This window comes from Ahaetulla prasina, chromosome 3 (genome assembly GCF_028640845.1).
Source record: "Ahaetulla prasina isolate Xishuangbanna chromosome 3, ASM2864084v1, whole genome shotgun sequence".
NCBI lineage: Eukaryota > Metazoa > Chordata > Lepidosauria > Squamata > Colubridae > Ahaetulla > Ahaetulla prasina.
Genome location: NC_080541.1, coordinates 82,796,328 through 82,818,614, shown reverse-complemented (window position 1 = coordinate 82,818,614; position 22,287 = coordinate 82,796,328). Strand labels below are relative to the sequence as shown.

Sequence of the window (22,287 nt, the reverse complement as noted above, 5' to 3'; positions counted from 1 at the left end):
GGGCCAGTAACTCGCCTCCAACAGTCAGCCGCGGCTGCAGCTGACTGAATCGGGGTGCCGGCATCCATAGCCACTCCGTCTTGGAGGGATTAAGCTTGAGCCTGTTTCTCCCCATCCAGACCCGTACGGCTTCCAAACTTGAAATGTGTTTCAAAAAAACAGTTAAGGTAATAAAAAATTAATATTTCAATGTTTTCCTTTTGAAGGATAAAGGATTTGTTCAATAAATGCATTTAGAAGCCTTACAATTCTTTCATACGAATTCATAATTATGCACATTTTTTTTATTCAAAGTTTTTACAATTTTCACCCCCTTTTTCCCTCCCCATCCCTCCCCTCCTCCAAAACTACCCTCATCCCTCCCCTCCGACTTCCCAGAACAAACACAAGGTATAGTTCAAAAACAAACATAAGCTAAATTATTCCAAAGCAATTATACAAATGTTTCCTCTCTGGCTCTGACTTCCCCCTTACATAACCAAAATCCTTCAAAAATAACAATTAACATTGATAAAATATATAAATCAATAAAGCAGATTAATCTTAAAGTATTTAAAACCAGATAATGCTTAAAAATCCAGTCCAATTCAGAGAATATCTCCCTTGTAACTTCTATAAACCACATAATCAACCTATTTTTCCCCCAAATCTTTCTTACATAAAGTCTTTCGAGAGTATTCTATTTACAATTCAGTACAACACATTACATAATTTCGATACAGCAAATTACAATCTCTATTCAACTTTAGTCCTTCCTCCTCTGACCATCGCCATTTTTCTTAGTACACAAGCTTAAGAGAAAAGAAAAAAAAATCCAATATAATTCCAAATATCTAGTCTTTTGTGATATATATCAAACATATAATCAACCCATTTCTTCCAGATCTTTCTTGCATATAGTCTTTCAGGAACACTAATATTTTTATCTGTTAATATTTCAAAAAAAACTTCTTTCAAGAATAATACTTTTGTCTCTTGCCGTTTTTTTTGATGCATTAGTCTCTGTCTTTCCTTCATTACTCCTTTTGAAAAGTCAATCACAATATCTCCTAATGGTTTCTTTTGTCCAGCAATCCACAGGTTACTACCATATATTCCATCAATCCAGAAATAAAACTCTTGTAAAGCATTAGCCCTGTGTATTTTATCGGTTTGGGAAACAACTCTTGTAACGCAAATTCAGGTATTTCATCCAAATCTTTTAAAGAAAGCCTCTTTACATCATCTTGTTTATTCACGATCATATCTTCATTTTTATCCACTTTTGCTTGTATTTCCTCCACTCCATTTTCCACGTACTGATTGGACTGATTAATTTCCTCCAAACTCTCCTCCAAAACATCCCAATTTTTTATCAATTCATATTTTTGGATAATTACATACATTTTCTCTCTATATTCCTGTATAAAGTCACGGATCCATTCTTCTGAAAGAACCTTCATGGCCAAATTCTCACTGAGAGTCCCCTTCTCAAATACCTAAGCAAACTGAAGTAATCCAGCAGTCCGCTTAAATCCAGATAAAAAAAGTAGAAATTAAAAATAAGCAAAAATCCAGTCTGCTCTGCTTACAGTTCAGCACGATATGATAGAGTCTCCTTTCACTTTCACTTTCTCAGCAACTAACGAACGCCATTTTGTTTCATTATGTTGATTGTAAGCGGAAAAAAGTTTTTAAAAAATAGTCAGATTTAATACTTGCAGTTTAAATGACTGATCTCTTGTGTTTGTTCCGTCTGCTTATTAAAATCCATAGCAATCATTTGAAGCAGAGATGGTCGCTTTCTTCTCTTTCTGCCGAAGCAGAGACACGCTGGGTCTGGAGCTGCTGCAGAGGGATTTCCAGGGAACTTTCCCCTTCGAGTTCCCCGTTTTCATATCGAGAAAGCAGGGCCTCTAGGGAGTTCTTCCTATCCCTCCTCTGCTCTTTCCTTTCCCCTTTACCCGGGGAAAGTACTTTCAGCCGGCGAACAGCTGATATTCACTGTTTTCACTGGCTTTTTGCAGAATCCCAGTGCGGGCGCCTTTCTGGCATCCGTCGAAGAGAGCGAAGCCACCGGAAGTCTATATGCACAAATTTTTGAAAGGGAAGTATAAAGATATCTGTTGAATCACAGCTTATGCATCATATAAAGCAAGATTAAAAATAAAAGAGAAAATAATTTGGAAGATGAATTGAAATATCTATGGGCAAGTATTACAGAAGAGCAAATATGAATGAAATACTATGAAATACTATCTATAACAAACAGAATTAATGCTCACATGTTTATAATAGAATTAACTGGGAGACTGATTAAGACAGCAACATTTTTGCTAATTGCTTAAAGCAAAAGAAATGTAGGGCAGTGATTCCAACTATTAGAGGTAAAAGAGATAAAATAGATAAAACTTCAATGGATATAAATTGTCAATTTTAAAAATTCTGTTCAGAATTGTATAGCAAACTAGAGAATGTATAGAATGAAGATATAGAGGCTTTTAAAAATAGAATTAATCTACCATATTTAGATGATACAGAAAAACAACTTTTATTTGCTCTACTGAGTGAGTTTATTATTATTATTATATATTATTTAATCGCATTTTATACCGCCCTATCTCCCGGGGGACTCAGGGCGGCTTACAGCCTAATAAAAACATACATATAAATACAAAATAAAACACCAATTAAAAAACTTATTAAATAAGGCCGAATATTAAAAAATTGCGATAAAAATAATAAAACCCCGTTAAAACCAAATTTAAAATTCTAGTCCAATCCTGCGCAAATAAATAGATGTGTCTTAAGCTCGTGGCGAAAGGTTCGAAGGTCAGGAAGTTGGCGAAGTCCTGGGGGAAGTTCTTTCCAGAGGGTGGGAGCCCCCACAGAAAAGGCCCTTCCCCTGGGTGTCGCCAGTCGGCACTGCCTGGCTGACGGCACCCTGAGGAGTCCCTCCCTGTGAGAGCGCACGGGTCGGTGGGAGGCAATCGGTGGTAGCAGACGGTCCCGTAGGTAACCCGGCCCTATGCCATGGAGCGCTTTGAAGATAGTTACCAAAACCTTGAAGCGCACCCGAAAGGCCACAGGTAGCCAGTGCAGTCTGCGCAGGAGAGGTGTCACATGGGAGCCACGAGGGGCTCCCTCTATCACCCGCGCAGCCGCATTCTGGACCAACTGGAGCCTCCGGGTGCACTTCAAGGGCAGCCCCATGTAGAGAGCATTGCAGTAATCCAGACGAGATGTCACGAGAGCATGAGTGACCGTGCATAGGGCATCCCAGTCTAGAAAGGGGCGCAACTGGCGAACCAGACGAACCTGGTAAAAAGCTCTCCTGGAGACGGCCGTCAAATGGTCTTCAAAAGACAGCCGTCCATCCAGGAGAACGCCCAAGTTGCGCACCCTCTCCATTGGGGCCAATGACTCTCCCCCAACAGTCAGCCGCGGCTGCAGCTGACTGTACTGGGGTGCCGGCATCCACAGCCACTCTGTCTTGGAGGGATTGAGCTTGAGCCTGTTTCTCCCCATCCAGACCCCTACGGCCTCCAGACACCGGGACAGCACTTCGATAGCTTCGTTGGGGTGGCCCGGTGTGGAAAAGTACAGCTGAGTATCATCAGCGTACAGTTGGTACCTCACACCGAAACCACTGATGATCTCACCCAGCGGCTTCATATAGATGTTGAACAGGAGGGGCGAGAGAATCGACCCCTGCGGTACCCCACAAGTGAGGCGCCTCGGGGTCGACCTCTGCCCTCCCGTCAACATTGTCTGCGACCGATCAGAGAGATAGGAGGAGAACCACCGATAAACGGTGCCTCCCACTCCCCATCCCTCCAACCGGTGCAGCAACATACCATGGTCGATGGTATCAAAAGCTGCTGAGAGGTCTAATAGGACCAAGGCAGAGGAATAACCCCTATCCCTGGCCCTCCAGAGATCCTCAACCAACGCGACCAAAGCCGTCTCAGTGCTGTATCCGGGCCGAAAGCCGGACTGGAACGGGTCTAGATAGACGGTTTCCTCCAGGTACTGGGGTAGCTGACATGCCACCACACTCTCTACAACCTTCGCCACAAAGCGAAGGTTGGAGACCGGACGATAATTACCTAATACAGCTGGGTCCAGGGAAGGCTTCTTGAGGAGAGAGTTTAATCTTGAGAGATTAAACAAATGATTTTAAAATGGCAAGTGAAATACCAGATTGGATGGATTCCCTGTTAGGTGGTATAAAATGTTTATAAATCTCTTGGTGCCAAAACTTTGTCAATTGTATGGATTGATGAGATATTTGATAAGGGAATTTTATCAGCAGCATTTAAATACCAGTATATTAATATAAGCAGGTATAGCTCACATTCATTGTGCTAATTATCATCCAGCCCATTTATTAATGTTGATAAAAAGGTTTTAACAGTGTTAAATACATTACAGCAAGTGATAATGTTTGTTACTAAGAATGATCAAATTTATAAAAATTAGGCAAGCAGGAGACAATATTAGGTTAGTATAAACTTTAATAAAAACAAAGATCAATTTACAATTTTACTATGTGATTCTGAAAAGGCCTTTGATGAAATGTATAAACAGGACATGTTTGCCATATTAAACAGATTCGGATTTTCTTTGGAATTCATAAAATGGGCAATTCAACCTATATTAATACAGGTTGAATTGCATAAATTGCAACAATCTCCTCAGGATTAAATATTACCCGGACTCAAATTCCAACAGCTACAATGAGTTCTCATGGTGACATGATCTCATTTTGGACACTTGGCAATTGGTCTGCCTTTTATAGCTATTTACAGTGACTCAGTTTCCAGCAAAAAGCACCCATGGCGAACAATAGATTTTCTTAACAACATGGTGTTTGCTTTTTTGACATCCACATTCGCTTAACAACTGCTGATAAAAAGGTCATAAAATTGGGCGTGGCCATGTGGTGGTCCGCTTAACAGCTGACACAATTTACCACCATAATTTGAAGCTATTGTAAATTATAGTTTAAGTCAAGGATTACTTATATTCATCATAAAATAGTTTAGCTTTCTCTGTTTAGAATGTTAGGATCCCTCTGGGTAGAATTTTAAAACTTATCTTATGATTTTACAATGTTAAGTACCAGTCAATGGTATCTTTGGGGGGGTGGGGGGGAATGCCTTCGGGAGAGAGGGATGCCTTTGAGTCATTGGGACTCCTGTTAACTGACTGGGCTACTTCTCCAAAGCTTTCTGAACATGGTTTTTGGAATCATTGCCTTTTTTCTAGGGCAGAGAGGGAGTGACTGACCCCACTGGCTTCATGCCGAAGGCAGGACTAGAAGTCACAGTCTCCTAGTTTCTCGCCTGGTATAGTAACCAACACACCATTTTGGTTCTCTAGCGCCAGTACTAGATACAAAATCACTTATGTCATTTTACTAGATTTATCACTGTAGCCTAAAAATTACTCATTATTGAATTAAAATATAAATAAGTTATTCCATTTGTTTTTCATAATTGATAAATATAAGTGTTAATAATATTTTAAGAATATCACATTTTATCTTATTTTATAGTGGTCTGTATTTTTTTTATTGTGATTGTTCTAAAATTGTATTCAGTTTTGATTACTGATCATAATAAGCCTATGTAGAGTTACCACTTTCCCTCACTTTTTCTTAAATGAGATAATTCTGCTAGTACACAAAGTTTGTATACATATAATCCAATACAGTTTGATAGCTACGGCAATATTATACTGTTGTATACCTAACTAACTTCTTTCCTCCTTAACTCACTTAACTTCTTTTTTTAATTTTAATGTATATTTTATATCTATCCATCCATCTTCATCATCTATTTACACATTTTTGTCAAAGATTGTGATAAAGGTTTACCTACCACCTAAAAAATACAGAAATATATAAAAATACAGAAATATATAATATTTTGTTTTTTAGTCTGCAGGTCATAGTGGCTTTCATGTATAAAGATGTAATAAATGTTTTTGTCTATGTTAGAGAAAACTAAGTATTCAAAATGAACTAGATTTTCGCATAAGGAATGAGCTTCCCACCCCCAAAGAAAACCAATATTAATTGTATCAAACATATTCATTGTTTACTGGATTGCTTTGAAAATTGAGTTTCTCGGAAGTTGAGGATTATAGTCAGAAATATCTGCACAATTGAACTACAGAAATAAAAAAATAACTTTTCAATACACATGATCATACATTTTGCAAGGAAGTGTTTTAGATAAGTAAATAGCTAAAATATAGGTATAATTGTCTAAAAAGTGTGTATTGTATTAAAATAATCATAATAAAGCAAATCATTAATGTTATCTTCAGTTAGCCTCATCTCTTCTCTGCAGATATAATCTAATAAAGGATTTTAAATTATTATCATGCCAACTGATCCCTGTCAGATCACTTGCTTCTATTATCTACTATTATGGCATGTGACTTTTATTTCTACAATTACATTTAATAAATTCTTAGCTGCCATTTCAGCTGCAAGAAGAAGAGACAATATTTTATTGCTTAATTTTAAATGCCTGAGTAGAACTTATTTTTAGTGCTGTATTAGGTTTATTTCATGTGACAGATCTTGCCATGCTACTGTTTGAACAAGAATATTCTCTCCTACAAATACAGTACTAGCTCTATTATTTTTTAATATATGGTTGGTAGTATTAAACAATGATTTTCAAGACATCTGGTTTTTATTTATTGTTAAGGAAAAGTCTGCTTCAGATGGAGCTGCCATGCCCAGTAGCAAAATCACAGAATATGCCCAGAAAACTTCTTTCTTCTGAAGTTCAAACAGTATTTTGTTTGAACTCTGCCAGGATCGTCATTCCAGAAGTGATCAGAATACTTTTTTTAAAAAATGAATTTCAAACTGTTGCGTGTGTGTGTGTATATATATATATATAACACATTGAGTTCATACACAGTTTGAGGCCCTCCTTGATTCCGCTCCTGCTTAAGGTGCTGGTGGCTGCCATGGCTCGTGGGGGCCTTTTGCACAGATTTGTCTTGCGTGCCAGTTTTGCTTTTTTCTGGATCAGGAGGCATTGCTCATGGTCACTCATTTCTTAGTCACTTCCAGTTTGGAATATTTGCAGAGAATTTTACATAGGGATGCTAATTTGGAAACTACAACTGGTCCAGAACACAGCGGCATGTGCAATACTGAGATTTCCTAGGTTTTCCAATGATACACTTGTTTTGTGAGCTTCACTGGCTTCCAGTTTTTTCTAGGTGCAATTCAAGGTACTATTTTTCACTTTTAAAGCCTAGCACAGCACAGCACAGCACAGCACAGCACAGCACAGCACAGCACAGCACAGCACAGCACTCTTTATTGGCCAAGTGTGATTGGACACACAAGGAATTTGTCTTGATGCATATGCTCTCAGTATATATAAAAGAAAAGATACATTTGTCAAGAATCATAAGGTAGAACACTTAATGATTGTCATGGGATACAAATAAGCAATCAAATCATATTAGGAAACAGTCAATATAAATCGTAAAGATACCAGCAACAAGGTTATAGTCATAAGTGGGAGGAGTTGGGTGATAGGAACGACGACAAGATTAATAGTAGTGCAGACTTAATAAATAGTTTGACAGTGTTGGGGGAATTATTTGTTTAGCAGAGTGATGGCCTTCGGGAAAAAACTGTTCTTGTGTCTAGTAGTTTTGGTGTGCAGTGCTCTTAGTGTCGTTTTGAGGGTAGGAGTTGAAACAGTTTATGTCCAGGGTGCAAAGTTTATTTACTGGACCCCCTGAATCTGAGAGTATCTACTCATACTACCAGACTGGAAAGGATAGGCATGCTTCAGGTCCCTTTCCTGAATTCTTACTATCCAGCAGTGTGTCTTTTCCATGGCTGCCCCTACATTATGGAACACCCTACTCCTGATGATTTTACAGCCTCTTCCCCCCTCCCCTTTAGGCTTTTGGAAGGCTATCAAGATCTGGCTTTTTATCCTGGGGGTGGAACAGAAGGAGGGTATCTGGAAGTAGTTGTGGGGCATCCCAAGGGGATAGTTGAGATGCTGGGTTTTTGTTCTTTATTTTATGGTTTTAGATTTTATAATTATTGCATTATAATTCATTTATGATTTATAAGTAAACCTATTTTATTGTTGTGAACCCCCCAGAGTTCTTTTTTTAAAATGGATGGCTGTACAAATCTTTTACATAGATAAATCTTCAATCAATATGTTCTAAGGTTTTAAAGCAAGTTGAAATCGAATAGTATCATCATACAAAGCACGATTATAGTAGCCCCGTGATTCTTCTGGTATTACCAAGAATCCACTGAGAGATAGGTTGGAATAATCTAGCAGATGTAAAGGTGATGGTGACCAATTTTTAAGAGAAAACACTATTTTAAGATAGTACTGAATTATCTTTTTGAAGCCAACAATGAAGATTCCTTTAAGTTATATTCAGAATGAATTTCATTAAACTATCTTGAATCCAAAAAATAATTTTAATCATGCATGACTTGGTTTGTTTGAGCTAATGAAGTTTTAATATGTTTTCTGAGGCAGCCCATCCATCCACCCACTGAACTTCATAAAAACTGAAGAACTGGCTTTCCCTCGAAACATTGCGATAGGTTGAAGCTACAGTTAGAAGAGATTGTTATGGGTTGCATCAAGAGAGTTTGAGTACGGTGCCAAGTTTTTATTGTTTCTGTTTTTATTTTTTTCTGGTTAATTATTGCACAGTGTTGTTTTTAGATTCTGAGATGTCCAGAGTTCTGGTTTGAGATAGGGGGAGGGTATATACATATATTTAAATTAAATACAGTAAATAAGATGGCATATTAGCGATAGTGATTTGTGATTCTCTAAGTCATTCCAAATGCTAAGCAGACTGTAATTTGCTATAAAATTAAATATGAAAATATTTTAAAGTCTTATTAGTTCTACCATCCTGTCCCATAATTTAAACAAAAGATCTAGTAAAATAAACTGAAGTAAAAAAAAATATCAGAGAATATTGTATTTTCTCACAGACTTAGAGGATATTTAGAGTCAGGATCCAGAACTGGAGAATCAAAGAGAGTGGAAGATAGTTCTTTCAAATTCATTCTGTTATGTGTGCTGGATTTTTAAGGATAGGAATATAAAATACAGGCAAGTTCTTGTTTAGCAACCACAATTGAGACCAACAACTTGGTTAAGTGAAGCAGTCCCTGTATGACAGTGCAACTGTGCTAATGATCTTACTTCAGTTTTCCCTTGCTTTACAGACCTGCAAAAGTCACAAATGCAAAGATAGGTGGCAAAGCTATGATTCTTTTCCACCACCGTTTTAACTGCGAATGATCTCTGTACAAGACTACCTAAATGGGGTCGGTCTATACTGAATTTCACTAATAGACTAGAACCAGTTGCACAATATAGAAGTGTTTTTATAAATTATATTTTAGAATTAATTGACAACTAACTTAAAAATTCACATAACAAAACTAAATATAGTGAAAGCTATGTTGTACAGGTAATCCCCAGGTTACGAGTGTTCCCTTAGTGAACATTCAAAATTATGCGATAAGCGCTCCCTAGCGATTATGAACAAGTCCTGAAATTATGAATGTTGCAACATCACGGCAGTTGTTCACCCTTATGAATGACCACAGAGACTCTTCAACATTCGCCCTGTCTATTCACACACACACACCCTGGACCAGGTCTTCACAGACACTCCGCCTGTGGAGACTCACTTACCTTGCAAAGATCTCCTGTCTGTTGCGGTTTCTTTTCCTACTTCGTTATTTCACGCTTTCTGTTGTGTCCGTGCCCCCCGAGCCGGGCCCCCTGCCAGAAAGTGACTTGGAAAGTGAGGGGGAAGGGCCATCAGGACTTACCTAGGGAACGCCAGCTTCCCTGGGTCAGCTGCAGGAGCCAGAGGCAGGCCAGGTGGAGGAGATAACGAGGCCTCTGTCCCCTGATTCTTTCCCCCCCCCCGGCCACGCCTCCAGACCCAGCTGATGGCAATCAGGCCTGGCTGGACCCTAGGTTTCGTAGGCAGGAGAGGCGGGAAAAACAGAAGCAGGGGTGGGGCAGGCCTAGGAAGTGCTGAGTCATGGAGCCACACCCCACAGGATATAAAACCAGCGAGGGCTGCTATGCCTCTTTGTAGCAGGCAAATCAACTACTTAACTAGAGCTGAAGTACTGTTTGTTCCTGGGTGACTCATCGGCATCAAGGGAGATAACAGAGTCACTTGGCAGACGCTCGCTAGTTTGCTGCCAGAGTGATAGTGCCAGCTAATTAAGCCATTGCTCAGACGGAGGCGAGGAGGGACAGAACATCTTCGATCCATTTATAGAGAACAGAGACCTAACGTACAGCAAGATTATGCGAGATCAGTAGCATGAGATCTCATGCTACTGATCTCACATGATCTCGCACTTTAGGCCTCTGTTCTCTGAGAATTGAGGCCTCGATGATTGCAAATAGGGAAGGCTTCAGGCCTTCCCTCAATTTGCATTTTTCTTGCCAAAGCCTGTAGGGAGATTGCATTTCTGTTGTTATGACCCAGCCTTAGCAGAAGCAAGAAACAGACTCCTTATCACAAAAAGCCCTCTTTATTTAAAAGAGGTAAAGGTCCCCCTTGCACATATGTGCTAGTCGTTGCCGACTGTAGGGGGCGGTGGTCATCTCTGTTTCAAAGCCGAAGAGCCAGCGTTGTCCGAAGACATCTCCGTGGTCATGTGGCTGGCATTACTCAACACCAAAGGCGCACGGAACACTGTTACCTTCCCACCAAAGGTGGTCCCTATTTTTTCTAGTTGCATTTTTACGTGCTTTCGAAACTGCTAGGTTGGCAGAAGCTGGGACAAGTAACAGGAGCTCACCCTGTTACACGGCAGCACTAGGGATTTGAACCGCTGAGCTGCCGACCTTTCGATCGACAAGCTCAACGTCCTAGCCCCTGAGCCACCGCATCCCTCTTTATTTACATCTTGTGAATTAATGGCATTCACCCACTGAAAAGTCCAAGCAAGAGTCTTGCAAGGAGTTAAATGCAGGAACTGACCTTATCCATTCCTTGCAATAATTGCAAGGCCGTGAGCTCCCAGCCGAAAGGCTGCAAATTAAGTTCTGGCAAGCAGTCTTTAATGCATGAAGCACAATGAGCAAAATCTTCAGAAATACGAAGTTGTCTCATACAACAACCTCTCCCCTTTCCTTCTATTTATTCCCCAGCCAGGGACGGGCCATTCAGCATCCACGTGTGCTTTGCTTCCCCAGTCGATTCCTTATCCTCCATTGTTCACCTCTCCTAACTGTTCTTCCCATATGTGCATCTGGAAAAGGCCCCAGCTGTTCTTCCTCCTCACTCATCTCAACCTCCAAAGGCAGCTGCCTCTCCGCTGGCTGGGAAATGTTGGACAGCCCTGGCTCTATCTCTGTGTCCAACACAGAGCATCCATCAGAGCCTTCCCCAGACTCTAGAACTGGCCCGAGTTCCTCCTCAATCTCCTCATCGTCCGAGTCTGCCCCCAGCTTCACTGGCAGCTGGCGGGCCATAACACTTGTAAGTTTTAGCAACCCTTTGCAAAAAGCCTTTTCAGCACCAGCAAAGCTTGGGAGAAGCGGATGCCTTCCTCCAAAACTCTGTTCTTGCTGGCAAAGGCTTTTTGCAAAGGGCTGCCGAAGGCTACAGGGATCCAATCCTCAAGCACTGTGCTGATGAGAAAGGAGGCCGGGGAGGTGCACGAATGAAAATAAATAAATAAAACAAAACAAAATAAATAAATAAATAAATAAAATAAATAAATTGCACCCTAAATTCCTTATTTTCTCAGGATAAATAGTATGGTATTTGGGGATTAGATTTTATTTAACTAGAAAAGTGTTGTGGATTGTTAAACATATTGATTTTCAGTGAATAAGTTTTATATCTTAGATTTAAGTTAGGCTAATACGATTTTTTTAAAAAAAATGGTTAATATTTTAAGGTATTTAGGTATTTAATTAGCTATTTACATATTGTTCATATTTCTGAACCACCCATTTCCTTCAAAGAGAAATTATTTATTTAAACTTAGAGAGAGGTGGTTGTATTTTATAATTGTCTTTGTACTGAAAAAAGTTGGAGGTCACTTTTTGTATATGTTTGGTTTTTTTTGTCACTTAATTTTTTCCCTTTTATTTTCCTTCCCCTTTTCACCTATATATTAGTTTTTATTTTATTTTATTTTGAAATTTAATACCACATACACACACACGGTATTTATCTCATGAAAACATTTGGTATACATATATAGAATGAGATATTAGCTACTTAAAATGAAAATTGTTTAACAATAATGTGCATAAATACAGATTTTCAGCAATTCAATTCCATTTCTGACTAGATCTGCCTGCCTGCCTCTATCTATCTATCTATCTATCTATCTATCTATCTATCTATCTATCTATCTATCTATCTATCTAATTTGTTTCTCATCAAGTTACCAAATTAGTTAAAACATTTCACCAATATATGAATAACTGCTATTGTTGGATTTTAGGTTTTAAATTTATAATTCTTTTACAAGAATAATCTAATCAAAGCAAATTTTGTAAATTATTTGCATATATGATACATTTATGCTTATCTCAGCAGATTCATTTCCATGGATTTGTAGAATAATTTTATATTAATAATTTTATATTTTGATAGAAGTGATTTGTATAATATACTGAAAAACTTACACTATGTAGGAATGCTGAATTTGTAGCATTTTTGCTATACGACATGCATTCCATGTGCCAATATTTCTGACTGGGATGAATAACATTGAATATGATTTTTGCAAGATGTAGATCCACAAGTGATGAAAAAATAGGTGGAAGTTATGTAGCAACAATATGCTCTTATATGAAATACTCATGTATTGTAACAATGCAATTCCTGCTACTTAGTAAAATGGTGTAATCTGTTAAATCTAGAAAATATATATTATAAGGCAAAGAATTTTGTACTATCAACAACATCTCCATTATGACATTCGGTTAAAGGGAGCAGGCAAACAGGTTATTTATGGCAGTGTCATGTATTTGGTGTTGAAATATTTGTCATGAAAACACACCAAGAACAAATACTTTAAATAACTAAATTCAGAACAAATAAATATATTTTAAGCATATTAAAAATAATACGATCATTACGATCATTGAAACACGGTTTGAAAATTTAAAACTAAATTTCCATCCAATTTTAAGGCATCCCAGATTTTAGTCTTTATTGTCATCTTCTCTTTGTAGCCACTTTATAGCTATTGGTTTCATATTTGGGTGGTCTGTTGCAAAAGTATTAACAGAGTTCTACTTTAGAAAAATAGAAAGTCAAGTATTTTGTACACATTATGCATGGTAAGCATAAGGAGAGAGAGATAATATACTGAGAATTCAAACAGGACATCAAGAAGAAATGTGATGTATTATTTTTGTTATCTCCAATATGATGAATATGTGAATAACATTAATATATCAAGTTATATCTATCTATAGTTGCTTATGATTAAAGATGAAACATTTCCCTAAGAAGTAATTTCCACTAATACACTACTATGGTTTACATTTCAGTCACCTTAAGAGTTTTTATTTTATCTTATGTTCTATGTCTTTAATAAGTTGGCAGTAATATTGAAAGATGACATTAAAATGACTTTTAAAAACATTTTGTATCCTTAATTTGCCCATTAAAGAGCCATTTCTCCTCCTCTAACATTTTAAAGATAATAAATTCATGAGTTGCCCAAGATAGGTTGCCCAACATCCAAAGATAGATGTTCACCAATGATTATAATCTTGTTTTCCCTTTGTATAAGCTTAAGGTTATGTCACTGAGAGTAAGGCATCCTAATTATTCATGATGACAATAAATATATTAATATTTGTTATATAACTGAAGATACAGACTTCTTCCCGTCATAGAGTATCAAATATTTATTATTTCTATATTAAATAAATTTATAAGGCCACCCAACTCATACATTATGACTCCAGGCAGCGTACAACATTGAAAATATGTGTGACATTAGTACCATTTTTCTTTTTAGTCATCATCATATAATGATGCACCTTTCATACATTTGTCAACATTTAAGGTTGCTTGAGCTTACTAATAAAGAGTATACAATTATTTACACTGATTGCCAAAATTAATTAATATGATTGAAACAAAATATAATTGTTTCTAGATTCTTTATTTCAAATTGCTTCATTGTACATTCATGTTTAAACATTCACAAGTACATCTTCATTGCCATCTCTAATTCTTTCAACAGGTAGAGAGAATTGTTGATAAAAGAAAAAACAAGAAAGGAAAAACGGAATACTTAGTGCGATGGAAAGGCTATGAGAGTGAAGATGACACATGGGAACCTGAACAGCACCTTGTGAATTGTGAAGAATATATACATGAATTTAACAGACATCACAGTGAAAGACAAAAAGAAAGCACATTAACAAGGACAAACAGGACATCACCAAATAATGCAAGAAAGCAAATTTCTCGATCTACTAATAGTTCTTTTTCAAAAACGTCCAAGTCCTTAGTTATTGGAAAAGACCATGAATCAAAAACTCAACTGTTTGCTGCTCAGAAGTTTCGGAAAAACAACACTCCTCTCTCTGGTAGAAAAAACATGGACCTTTCGAAATCAGGTATCAAAATTCTTGTGCCCAAAAGTCCTATCAAGAGTCGGACAGCAGTAGATGGCTTTCAGAATGAAAGTCCTGATAAGCTGGATCGCATTGAGCAGGATCATGAAGATTCTGTAGCCCCAGAGGTGGCAGCAGAAAAACCAGTTGGAGCTTTATTAGGTCCTGGAGAAGAACGTGCTAGAATGGGGAGCAGGCCAAGAATACATTCATTAGTGCCACAATTGCCAGTGCCAGTAACAGCTACCATTGCATCTGCATTAACAATAAATGGAAAAGGTAAGATGGATGGATGGATGGATAGGTTTTCCAGCAAATTTTGTAGATATTCACATGAGTAACTCTTTAATGTTTCAAATATTGTCTCGTTGTCTAATTTGTTCCGGGAACAAATATGCAATATGTATTTTTTTACCTTGACTGGTTCTCAATTTTTATTTATTAAAAAAAAAAATACGATCACCCAGATCACTCTCAGTGACTCTGGGTAGATTACAAGGATAAAACCACAGAAGAAAAACAGATAACACATTACTTCCATTTGATGGGCTCCTTATCACTGGGGTCCCCATTAGCAGAACAGCATTCCGTATTAGCATTGATGGTGTTACCTAGTTAAGGGTAATGAAACATCTGTAAGAAAACAAGCACACTCAGAGAACACCAAGGGCCCCTCAAATGCTGTTCTCTGTCTTTATAAGATAAATTAAAATACTGAAATATCAAAGCTAAACTATAAAATGTATTGCTTTATCTGAGTTTTATTTAATCTAAATATTCTCATACAATTCCAATAAGATGCCTTTCCCAATCTACTTTTCAGGGTTTTCATATTCATTATAAAAACATAGTTTAAATTGGAAAAAAAAATCTGTCAAATCAGAAAGCAAAATCATTCATGCTGAATTAAAAAAATAAAATAAAACTAGTAATCTAGAAAACAACTAATTCAAAAGAAGATACTTCATTTAGAAGTGAGTTTTAGTCTCCTCATTGGGGCTTATTCCCTGATAAATAAACATATGAGGGTAACCTTAACTTTCATTCAGGCCTTCATGAGAAAGCTAGGGTTAAGCAGAATGATGGAGGAGCAAAGTAGTACAGTTCTAGAAACAGCCTAAGAAACATGATCAAAAGCTATGTAACACATAGAAACCTCCCATATAAATTAGGGAGTTTGTATACAGTTCCAGTTCTTAACATCTATACCCTGGATGTCAAACTCATGGCATCATATTGCCATCACATGATGTAGATGTATCATGATGCTTTCCCCTTCGTGGAGCTGGTTGGGCATGGCCTACATGAGACACATCCTGCCTGCAGGCCGCCAGTTTGACATTCCTGATCTATACTGTAATATTTCAAATGCTTTATAAAAAGACAGAAAAAAAAGAAATCAGTGTGTTCAATAGAATTATAAAATATAGTTAAAGAGAATGGATGGAAAACCTAATAATGAATTATAACAAATTGAAAACATATTTTGTGCAGATGTTCACATCCAATGTCAGATAATTTTACTTCCTTCTTTTCCTGTAAAACTTCTCATATTCCCTCGAACATTATTTTCTACCTAGAAGACTGTAACTGAATATACAGAATATATCATAAAGAGAAACAGCAATATACCAACAATAAATAAATATACTTGTCCAAAAATGAAAATGGCAGAATATACTGGTTTCCTATCAATATCTTAATGAACTTCACCATTTATTTCTAAAATCTATGAAACAAATAGCAAATAATGGTTGGTAAATTCAAGTCCCTGATAAAACCATTCTTTAAAAAAATCAATCACAATATACTTCTCAGAAAATGTAAATGAGCAAAATTTTGTTGTGAGTTTTATTGTAAGATTGGCTCCCACTCTATCTTTTGCAAGGCCCTGAAAATGTGATTTGCTGTCATTTTATATTCTGGTGACTGTGTGGGTGGGGGCGGTCTTAGAGATTCTTTGGTTGAGCTGTTTACTGATGGCTCTGACAGTTTCTTGATTGGGGTATTATTTATTTTTTGGTATGAAATTAATCTGAGTGCTGAATTTGATCTGAGTGCTGATTAATGGTGGAGAGCAGTGGTGGTATTAAATTTTTTTTACTACCAGTTCTTTGGGCATGGCTTGTTTGGTGGGCATGGCTTGGCAACCATGTGACTGTGTGGGTCTGGCTTGGTGGCCATGTGACTGTATGGGCATGGCTTGGTCGTGTGACTGGGTGGGTGTGGATAGGTGGTCACGATCCTAGTTCCCCCTATGGGGATTCCTGCATCCGGACCTTTTGCAATCCCCCAAAGGGTCAAAGGAAACCAGATTACATACAGCTTTGAACCCTTAAGGTAAACCAAATACAAGTGGTGCTTGCTTAATGGCCAGTTGCTTAGCAAGTGTTCAAATTTACGACTGACCTCCTTGGAGCTATTTGACCTGTTTTTGGAGTTTTGACAGTCATGCAACACACACATATTTATGACCAGTTATAACATCCCACACAGTCATGTGACTGAGGTTTTCTATGTTTTTTACCAGTTTCCAACAATTCCTTCTGGTTTCCGTTTAAAAATGCCCATTGGAGAACATAGAGTTGTTTAACAACCACAGTGTTTGCTTAATGACCACAAGGTTCACTTAACAACCATGGTGTTTGCCTAACTCAGGGGTCTGCAACCTTAAACACTCAGAGCCATTTTTCTATTTTCTTTTAAAAAGGTATCTCTCTCTTTTGTCTCTTTCTTTTCTCCCTGTCTCCCTCTCCTCTCTCTTTTTCTCTCATTTCTCTCTCAGTTCTTCTCTTTCTTTCTTTCTCCCTATCTCTTTCTTTCTTCCTCTCTCTGTTTCTCATCTCTCCCCCTCTCTTTCTCATCTCCTCATCTCATCTCATCTCTTTCTCTGTGTGTGTCTTGTCTCTCTCTTCCCCCCTCTCTCTGTGTCTCTTGTCTCTCTCTCTCTCTCTCTCTTTCTTTTTTACCTCCTCTCTCTCTTGTCTTTCCCTCCCCCCTCTCTGTGTTTGTCTCTTTCCCTTCCCCCCTCTTCTTTCTCTCCTTCCCTCCCTCCCTCCCTCTCTCTCTCTCTGTCAGAGGGAGGGGGATGAAGGACCCTCAGAACTGGTGCGGGTGGTGGGAATCTGTTATCCGGACGCCGACAAGCCAGGTACTGAAGACCAGATGGGGGCAATCTCACAGTCTCCCCAAAAATAACAAATGTCTTGACACTTGCGAGTACTTCTGGTGAGGAGGAAGAGAAGCGCAATGGGGAGGAGGCTTGGCGGGTGTCAGAAGGGCAGCAAGTGCTTCGCAGCTCCTAAGGAGGGTCAAGCCTCCCTGCTCACAACATCTTCACCTGAGGGTATCGCTGGCAGCCGCTTCCTGCATCAGGAGGTCCGTGCTCTTCTCGCTGATGCTCGCCTTTCTCGATGCACAGAGGCAGGAAGTGGCGTTTCTTTCGCTGCCTGTGAGTGCCAGAGCGAGTAAGACAGCGATCTGCCGGCTGCCTCTAATCTGCAATTTACTCGTGAGCACGTTTACTCATGAACATGGTGCTGCAGATTAGAGGCAGCTGGCAGATTGCTGGCATACTCGCTCTGCTCTTCACCGCCTGCAGCTCACAGGCAGCAAAAGAAACCACTACCTCCTGCCTCTGTGTATTGAGGAGGCCGAGCAGCAGCAAGAAGAGCACAGACCTCCTGATACAGGAAGTACCTGTCAGCGATGCCCTCAGGTGAAGATGTTGTGAGTGGGAAGGCTCGACCTCCTTAGGAGCCTCAGTTTACTCATGAGCACCACTGGCCTTTCTCCCTGCCGATCCCAACCAATGTTGCTCACAAGTGAACTACAGCTAGGCAGTAGGCCTCGCAGGCCAGGCCGGCTTGGGGAAACACACGGGAAGAGCTCCAGTGCCGCAATATCCTGCATGCTCCCCTCCCACCCCTCACGCATCGGTCTACCTGCTGCCAGTATCACCCCTCCGCCAACTGTCCCTCCCCTGCCCACCCACAGGCCCGTGCCCTTCGGCCTTACCTTTGCCAGCAGTGGTGAGCAGAAGTACATGGCTAGATTCTTCAAGTAGTGGCTGGGCAGGGTGGGCAGGCAGGTGGGGCAAGCGTCGAATGAGCAGGCATGGTGAGCAAACGGGGACCGGGTGACCAGTTCAGGGGTGTGGCCAGCCAGAGGTCACTACTAGTTCGGCGAACAAAGCCAAATTTCCGCTGATGGTTTGTCCGAACCGGCTGTATACCACGTCTGGTGGAGAGGTGCTGTTATCTTTTACTCTTTGGGGCTGGTTGATTGCCTCTTTTGCATAGACATTGTTATGTGTATATGTCTACTGATGGCTGACTTGTCAGAGTGCCAGATTTCTGGAAATACCCTGGCATTTTTGAACTTGGCCTGGTATAGGATTGTCACATTTTCTCAATTGAAACTATGGTTAAATCTGTCTATATGTTGTGAAATTAAAGAATTTTCATCATTTCTTCTGACTGCTACTTGGTGTTCATGATATAATTCTTTTTAGGGTTTGTGTTGGTTGTGATGTATTGGGTTAAGTGGTCAGGAACATTTTGATAAAGTATCCATTTTGTTGGAATGTGTTGTATAGATGCTCCATTTCTTTTTCTGCTACTCTGGGTTGCTTCAGTGTGTTTGGGCTCATTTAAATAAAGTCCTTACACAGCTTCTCTTGTGGGAAGTTGAGTTGTTGCTTTTGGTAGTGCAGTACTTGGTTAGTATGGGTGGTTTTTCTGTAGACTTGTGTTTCTAGTTTGCCATTGTGGTCTCTGCTGATTTTGGCGGAAAGATAATGCTGTAAAAATATTGGATAAGACAGTGGAATTGATCAAGCGATAACATCTAGAAAGCTGCTACACCAAACAGTGAAATGACTGCAGTTGCTTTATGTGCCCAATGGCTGGATCCAGAGGGACAGTTTGCTCATGAAATGTTTTCTGGACATGCACGTGTTCAAAGCAGTGACTCAAAGCTTTCAAATTCAGAAGAGTTTTTTAATTGCAAGGAAAACATCTTGTTTCATAATCACTAGTCTGGTCAGGCTTATTACATCTCTGCAGGTCAATTAAGTTCTAGAACCAAGTTACACAAGAGCCATTTCTAGTTACAGCCACTAATTAGTTACTAAATCCAAATAAAACTTGTATCTGACCTAAAATTCAGCAGTATTCTATATACTTTTTTTTTAAGTTATGGCAGGCCAGATAAAGATACTTTGTGCTCTCCGGTTATTTTAGATTACAATTCCAGTGTACATTAAAATTAGTCATAATGTCTGGGACTAATAAGTCCAATATACAGAGAGGGCAAGGTTCTTCCAATGCTAATTGCTGTTCTTCTAGGCATATGTCTGTATTTGTTAATTGCCTATTGCTTTCTGATTTAGTAACTGATGTGCACTTTTTAACTTTTGCACTGAAATATTGAATTTTAAAATCACTTCTTTAGTCACAAACATTGCAAATGGAGATTTAAGGTTCAGATGTGTTCAGTTCAGTTTAACTTCCAAATATAAAGAATTCCTAGTTAAGAGCTACATGACAACTGTGTTTTCCATCATTTTTAAGGTGCTAATTTCTAGGTGCAAAGGCCTCTAGAAAAAGAATAACTGCTTCTTGTAGCTTGTCAATTTAGACATTATACTAAAACTAAACTATAGTTAAGAGCCATCAGAATACTGCTGATTGCAAGCAGTTTGAAGGTTGACTCAGCCTTCCATCCTTCTGGGATCGGTAAAATGAGGATCTAGATTATTGAGGGCAATATGCTGATACTGTAAACTGCTTAGAGAGGGCTGTAAAGCATTGTGAAGCGGTATATAAGTCTAAGAGCTATTTCTATTCCTTAATTTATGATTTGACTTGATACGTGAATAAAATCACAATGGCTTGCCTAAGGCAGTTCATACATCAGATATAATTGGAAATACACATTTTGTGGCTCATGTACCACATTACAGGTAGTCCAGTCATTTAACAACCATTTGCAGTCACAACCATCTCAGAATAGGTGCTTTACGACTCCTGAAGCACCTCCAGCTATCATAAAATGTCACACTGGCTGTCCCAGTCATATGACTGCATTTTGGGTACTTGACAACCTGTTTGCATTTACGACCGATTGCCAAGTACCTTGTGATCAAGTGACCACCATTTGCAATTTTCAGTGGAGAAAGTCAATTGGGAAACTGGCAGGCAAGGTTGCAAGGGAAGGGGAGATTGGACATTGGATATGCCAAGGGATTACACACACACCTTCCTGTGCAGGAAGGAAAAATCCTCCTGTATGCTGGAGGAATGGACCTGGAATCTGACAAAAACCCTAGTGAAAGCCTTTCAGAATACTGATGTTCACTAGCATTTTCTCCTTCACAAATGAGAGAGCTAGCATGGTGGTTATTGAGCGAAGCAGTCACGTAGTATCTCACTTAATAACTGCTTTGGTCATGACCGAGATTCCGGGCCCAATTGTGATAATAAGTGGACGACTACCTGTATTAATTGTAATGCTTCCAAGTTGCAGAACTTGAAATTGAATTGCGTTATTTTAAACCTTGTCTATATAAACTCACACATTTTATGAACTTTGTGGATTTAATTGTAACACACGTTTTATATAATCAGATGCAATAATATTTTTTTAAAAAATTAATCAAAGGTTAACATGTACAGGAATTGCTAAGATGTAAAATAAAAGTGATTATTAAAAATTGACAACATCTGCCATCTAATATTTCATTAGATCTGGAATATTTTAGCATTTTTTACTGCCTTTAAATTATTTGTTCAGTTATGCTTCTGAAATCTTTTATAATATCACTAGAAATATGTAATTATTATCCCATCTTCTGTTTTGAAAGCCAATTACATCATTCTAGTCCGGATGTCAGCAACGTGCGGCTCCCGAGCCGCATGTGGCTCTTTCATCCCCCTGCTGTGGCTCCCTGCCAGCTGGCTGGCCCGTCCCACCCCTCGCCCTCCCAGTCACTCCTCGCATGGCCTGAGAAGGTAAGGGTGACAGGGGGATGGAGACTCACTCCATATTCCAGAGCAGGAGGAAAGTGCCCTTGTACTTGCCTCTCATCTTGTGGGCGCTTCTTCCAACGCTTCTTGGTGCTGCGTGCACCTTGGTCTCTCGGGGAGACACACAACTTTCTCTCCGCCCTGAGATACTGGCTGCGGCCAATGTTCGGTGTTATAATGGTCTCCAGGAAGAGCAGGGGACTCAGTCTCCCGCATTGTGAAGCATGTTAAATTTAAGTCAGCAGCATCAGCCAAAGCTGGTCAGTGCTCTAGACTTGCAACTTGCTCTTGCCGCTTCCATGGCCTGCTCTCTGTTCTCACAAGAGTCTTGCGCAGCATACTTAAATTTAGTGCGTTCACAATGGGGGAGATGGCATCTCCTCTTCCTCCTGGAGCCCATTAAGACACGGAGCATTGGCTGCAGCCAGGCCGGGCCAGTGTCTCGGGGCAAAGAGAAAGTTGCGCGTCTGCCTGAGCAACTGAGGTGTGCGCAGCACCAAGAAACACTGGAAGAAGCATCCACGAGATGAGAGGCAAGTACAGCGGCACTTCCCTCCTGCTCTGGAATATGGAGTAAGTCTCCATCCCGCCCCCCGTCACCCTTACCTTCT

The 22,287-nt window shown here is 39.2% G+C and overlaps 1 protein-coding gene across 3 annotated transcripts in view; it reads left to right on the top strand.

Annotated features, from left to right (window-relative positions):
- The window catches only part of CDYL (chromodomain Y like), a 180,036-nt gene that overhangs the window by 74,819 nt on the left and 82,930 nt on the right, over positions 1-22,287 (top strand). For all 3 annotated transcript variants that reach the window (XM_058176565.1, XM_058176566.1, XM_058176567.1), the window contains one exon: positions 14,273-14,927. In XM_058176565.1, the coding sequence (XP_058032548.1) occupies positions 14,273-14,927 (655 nt within the window). The remainder of the gene's footprint in view (positions 1-14,272; positions 14,928-22,287) is intronic.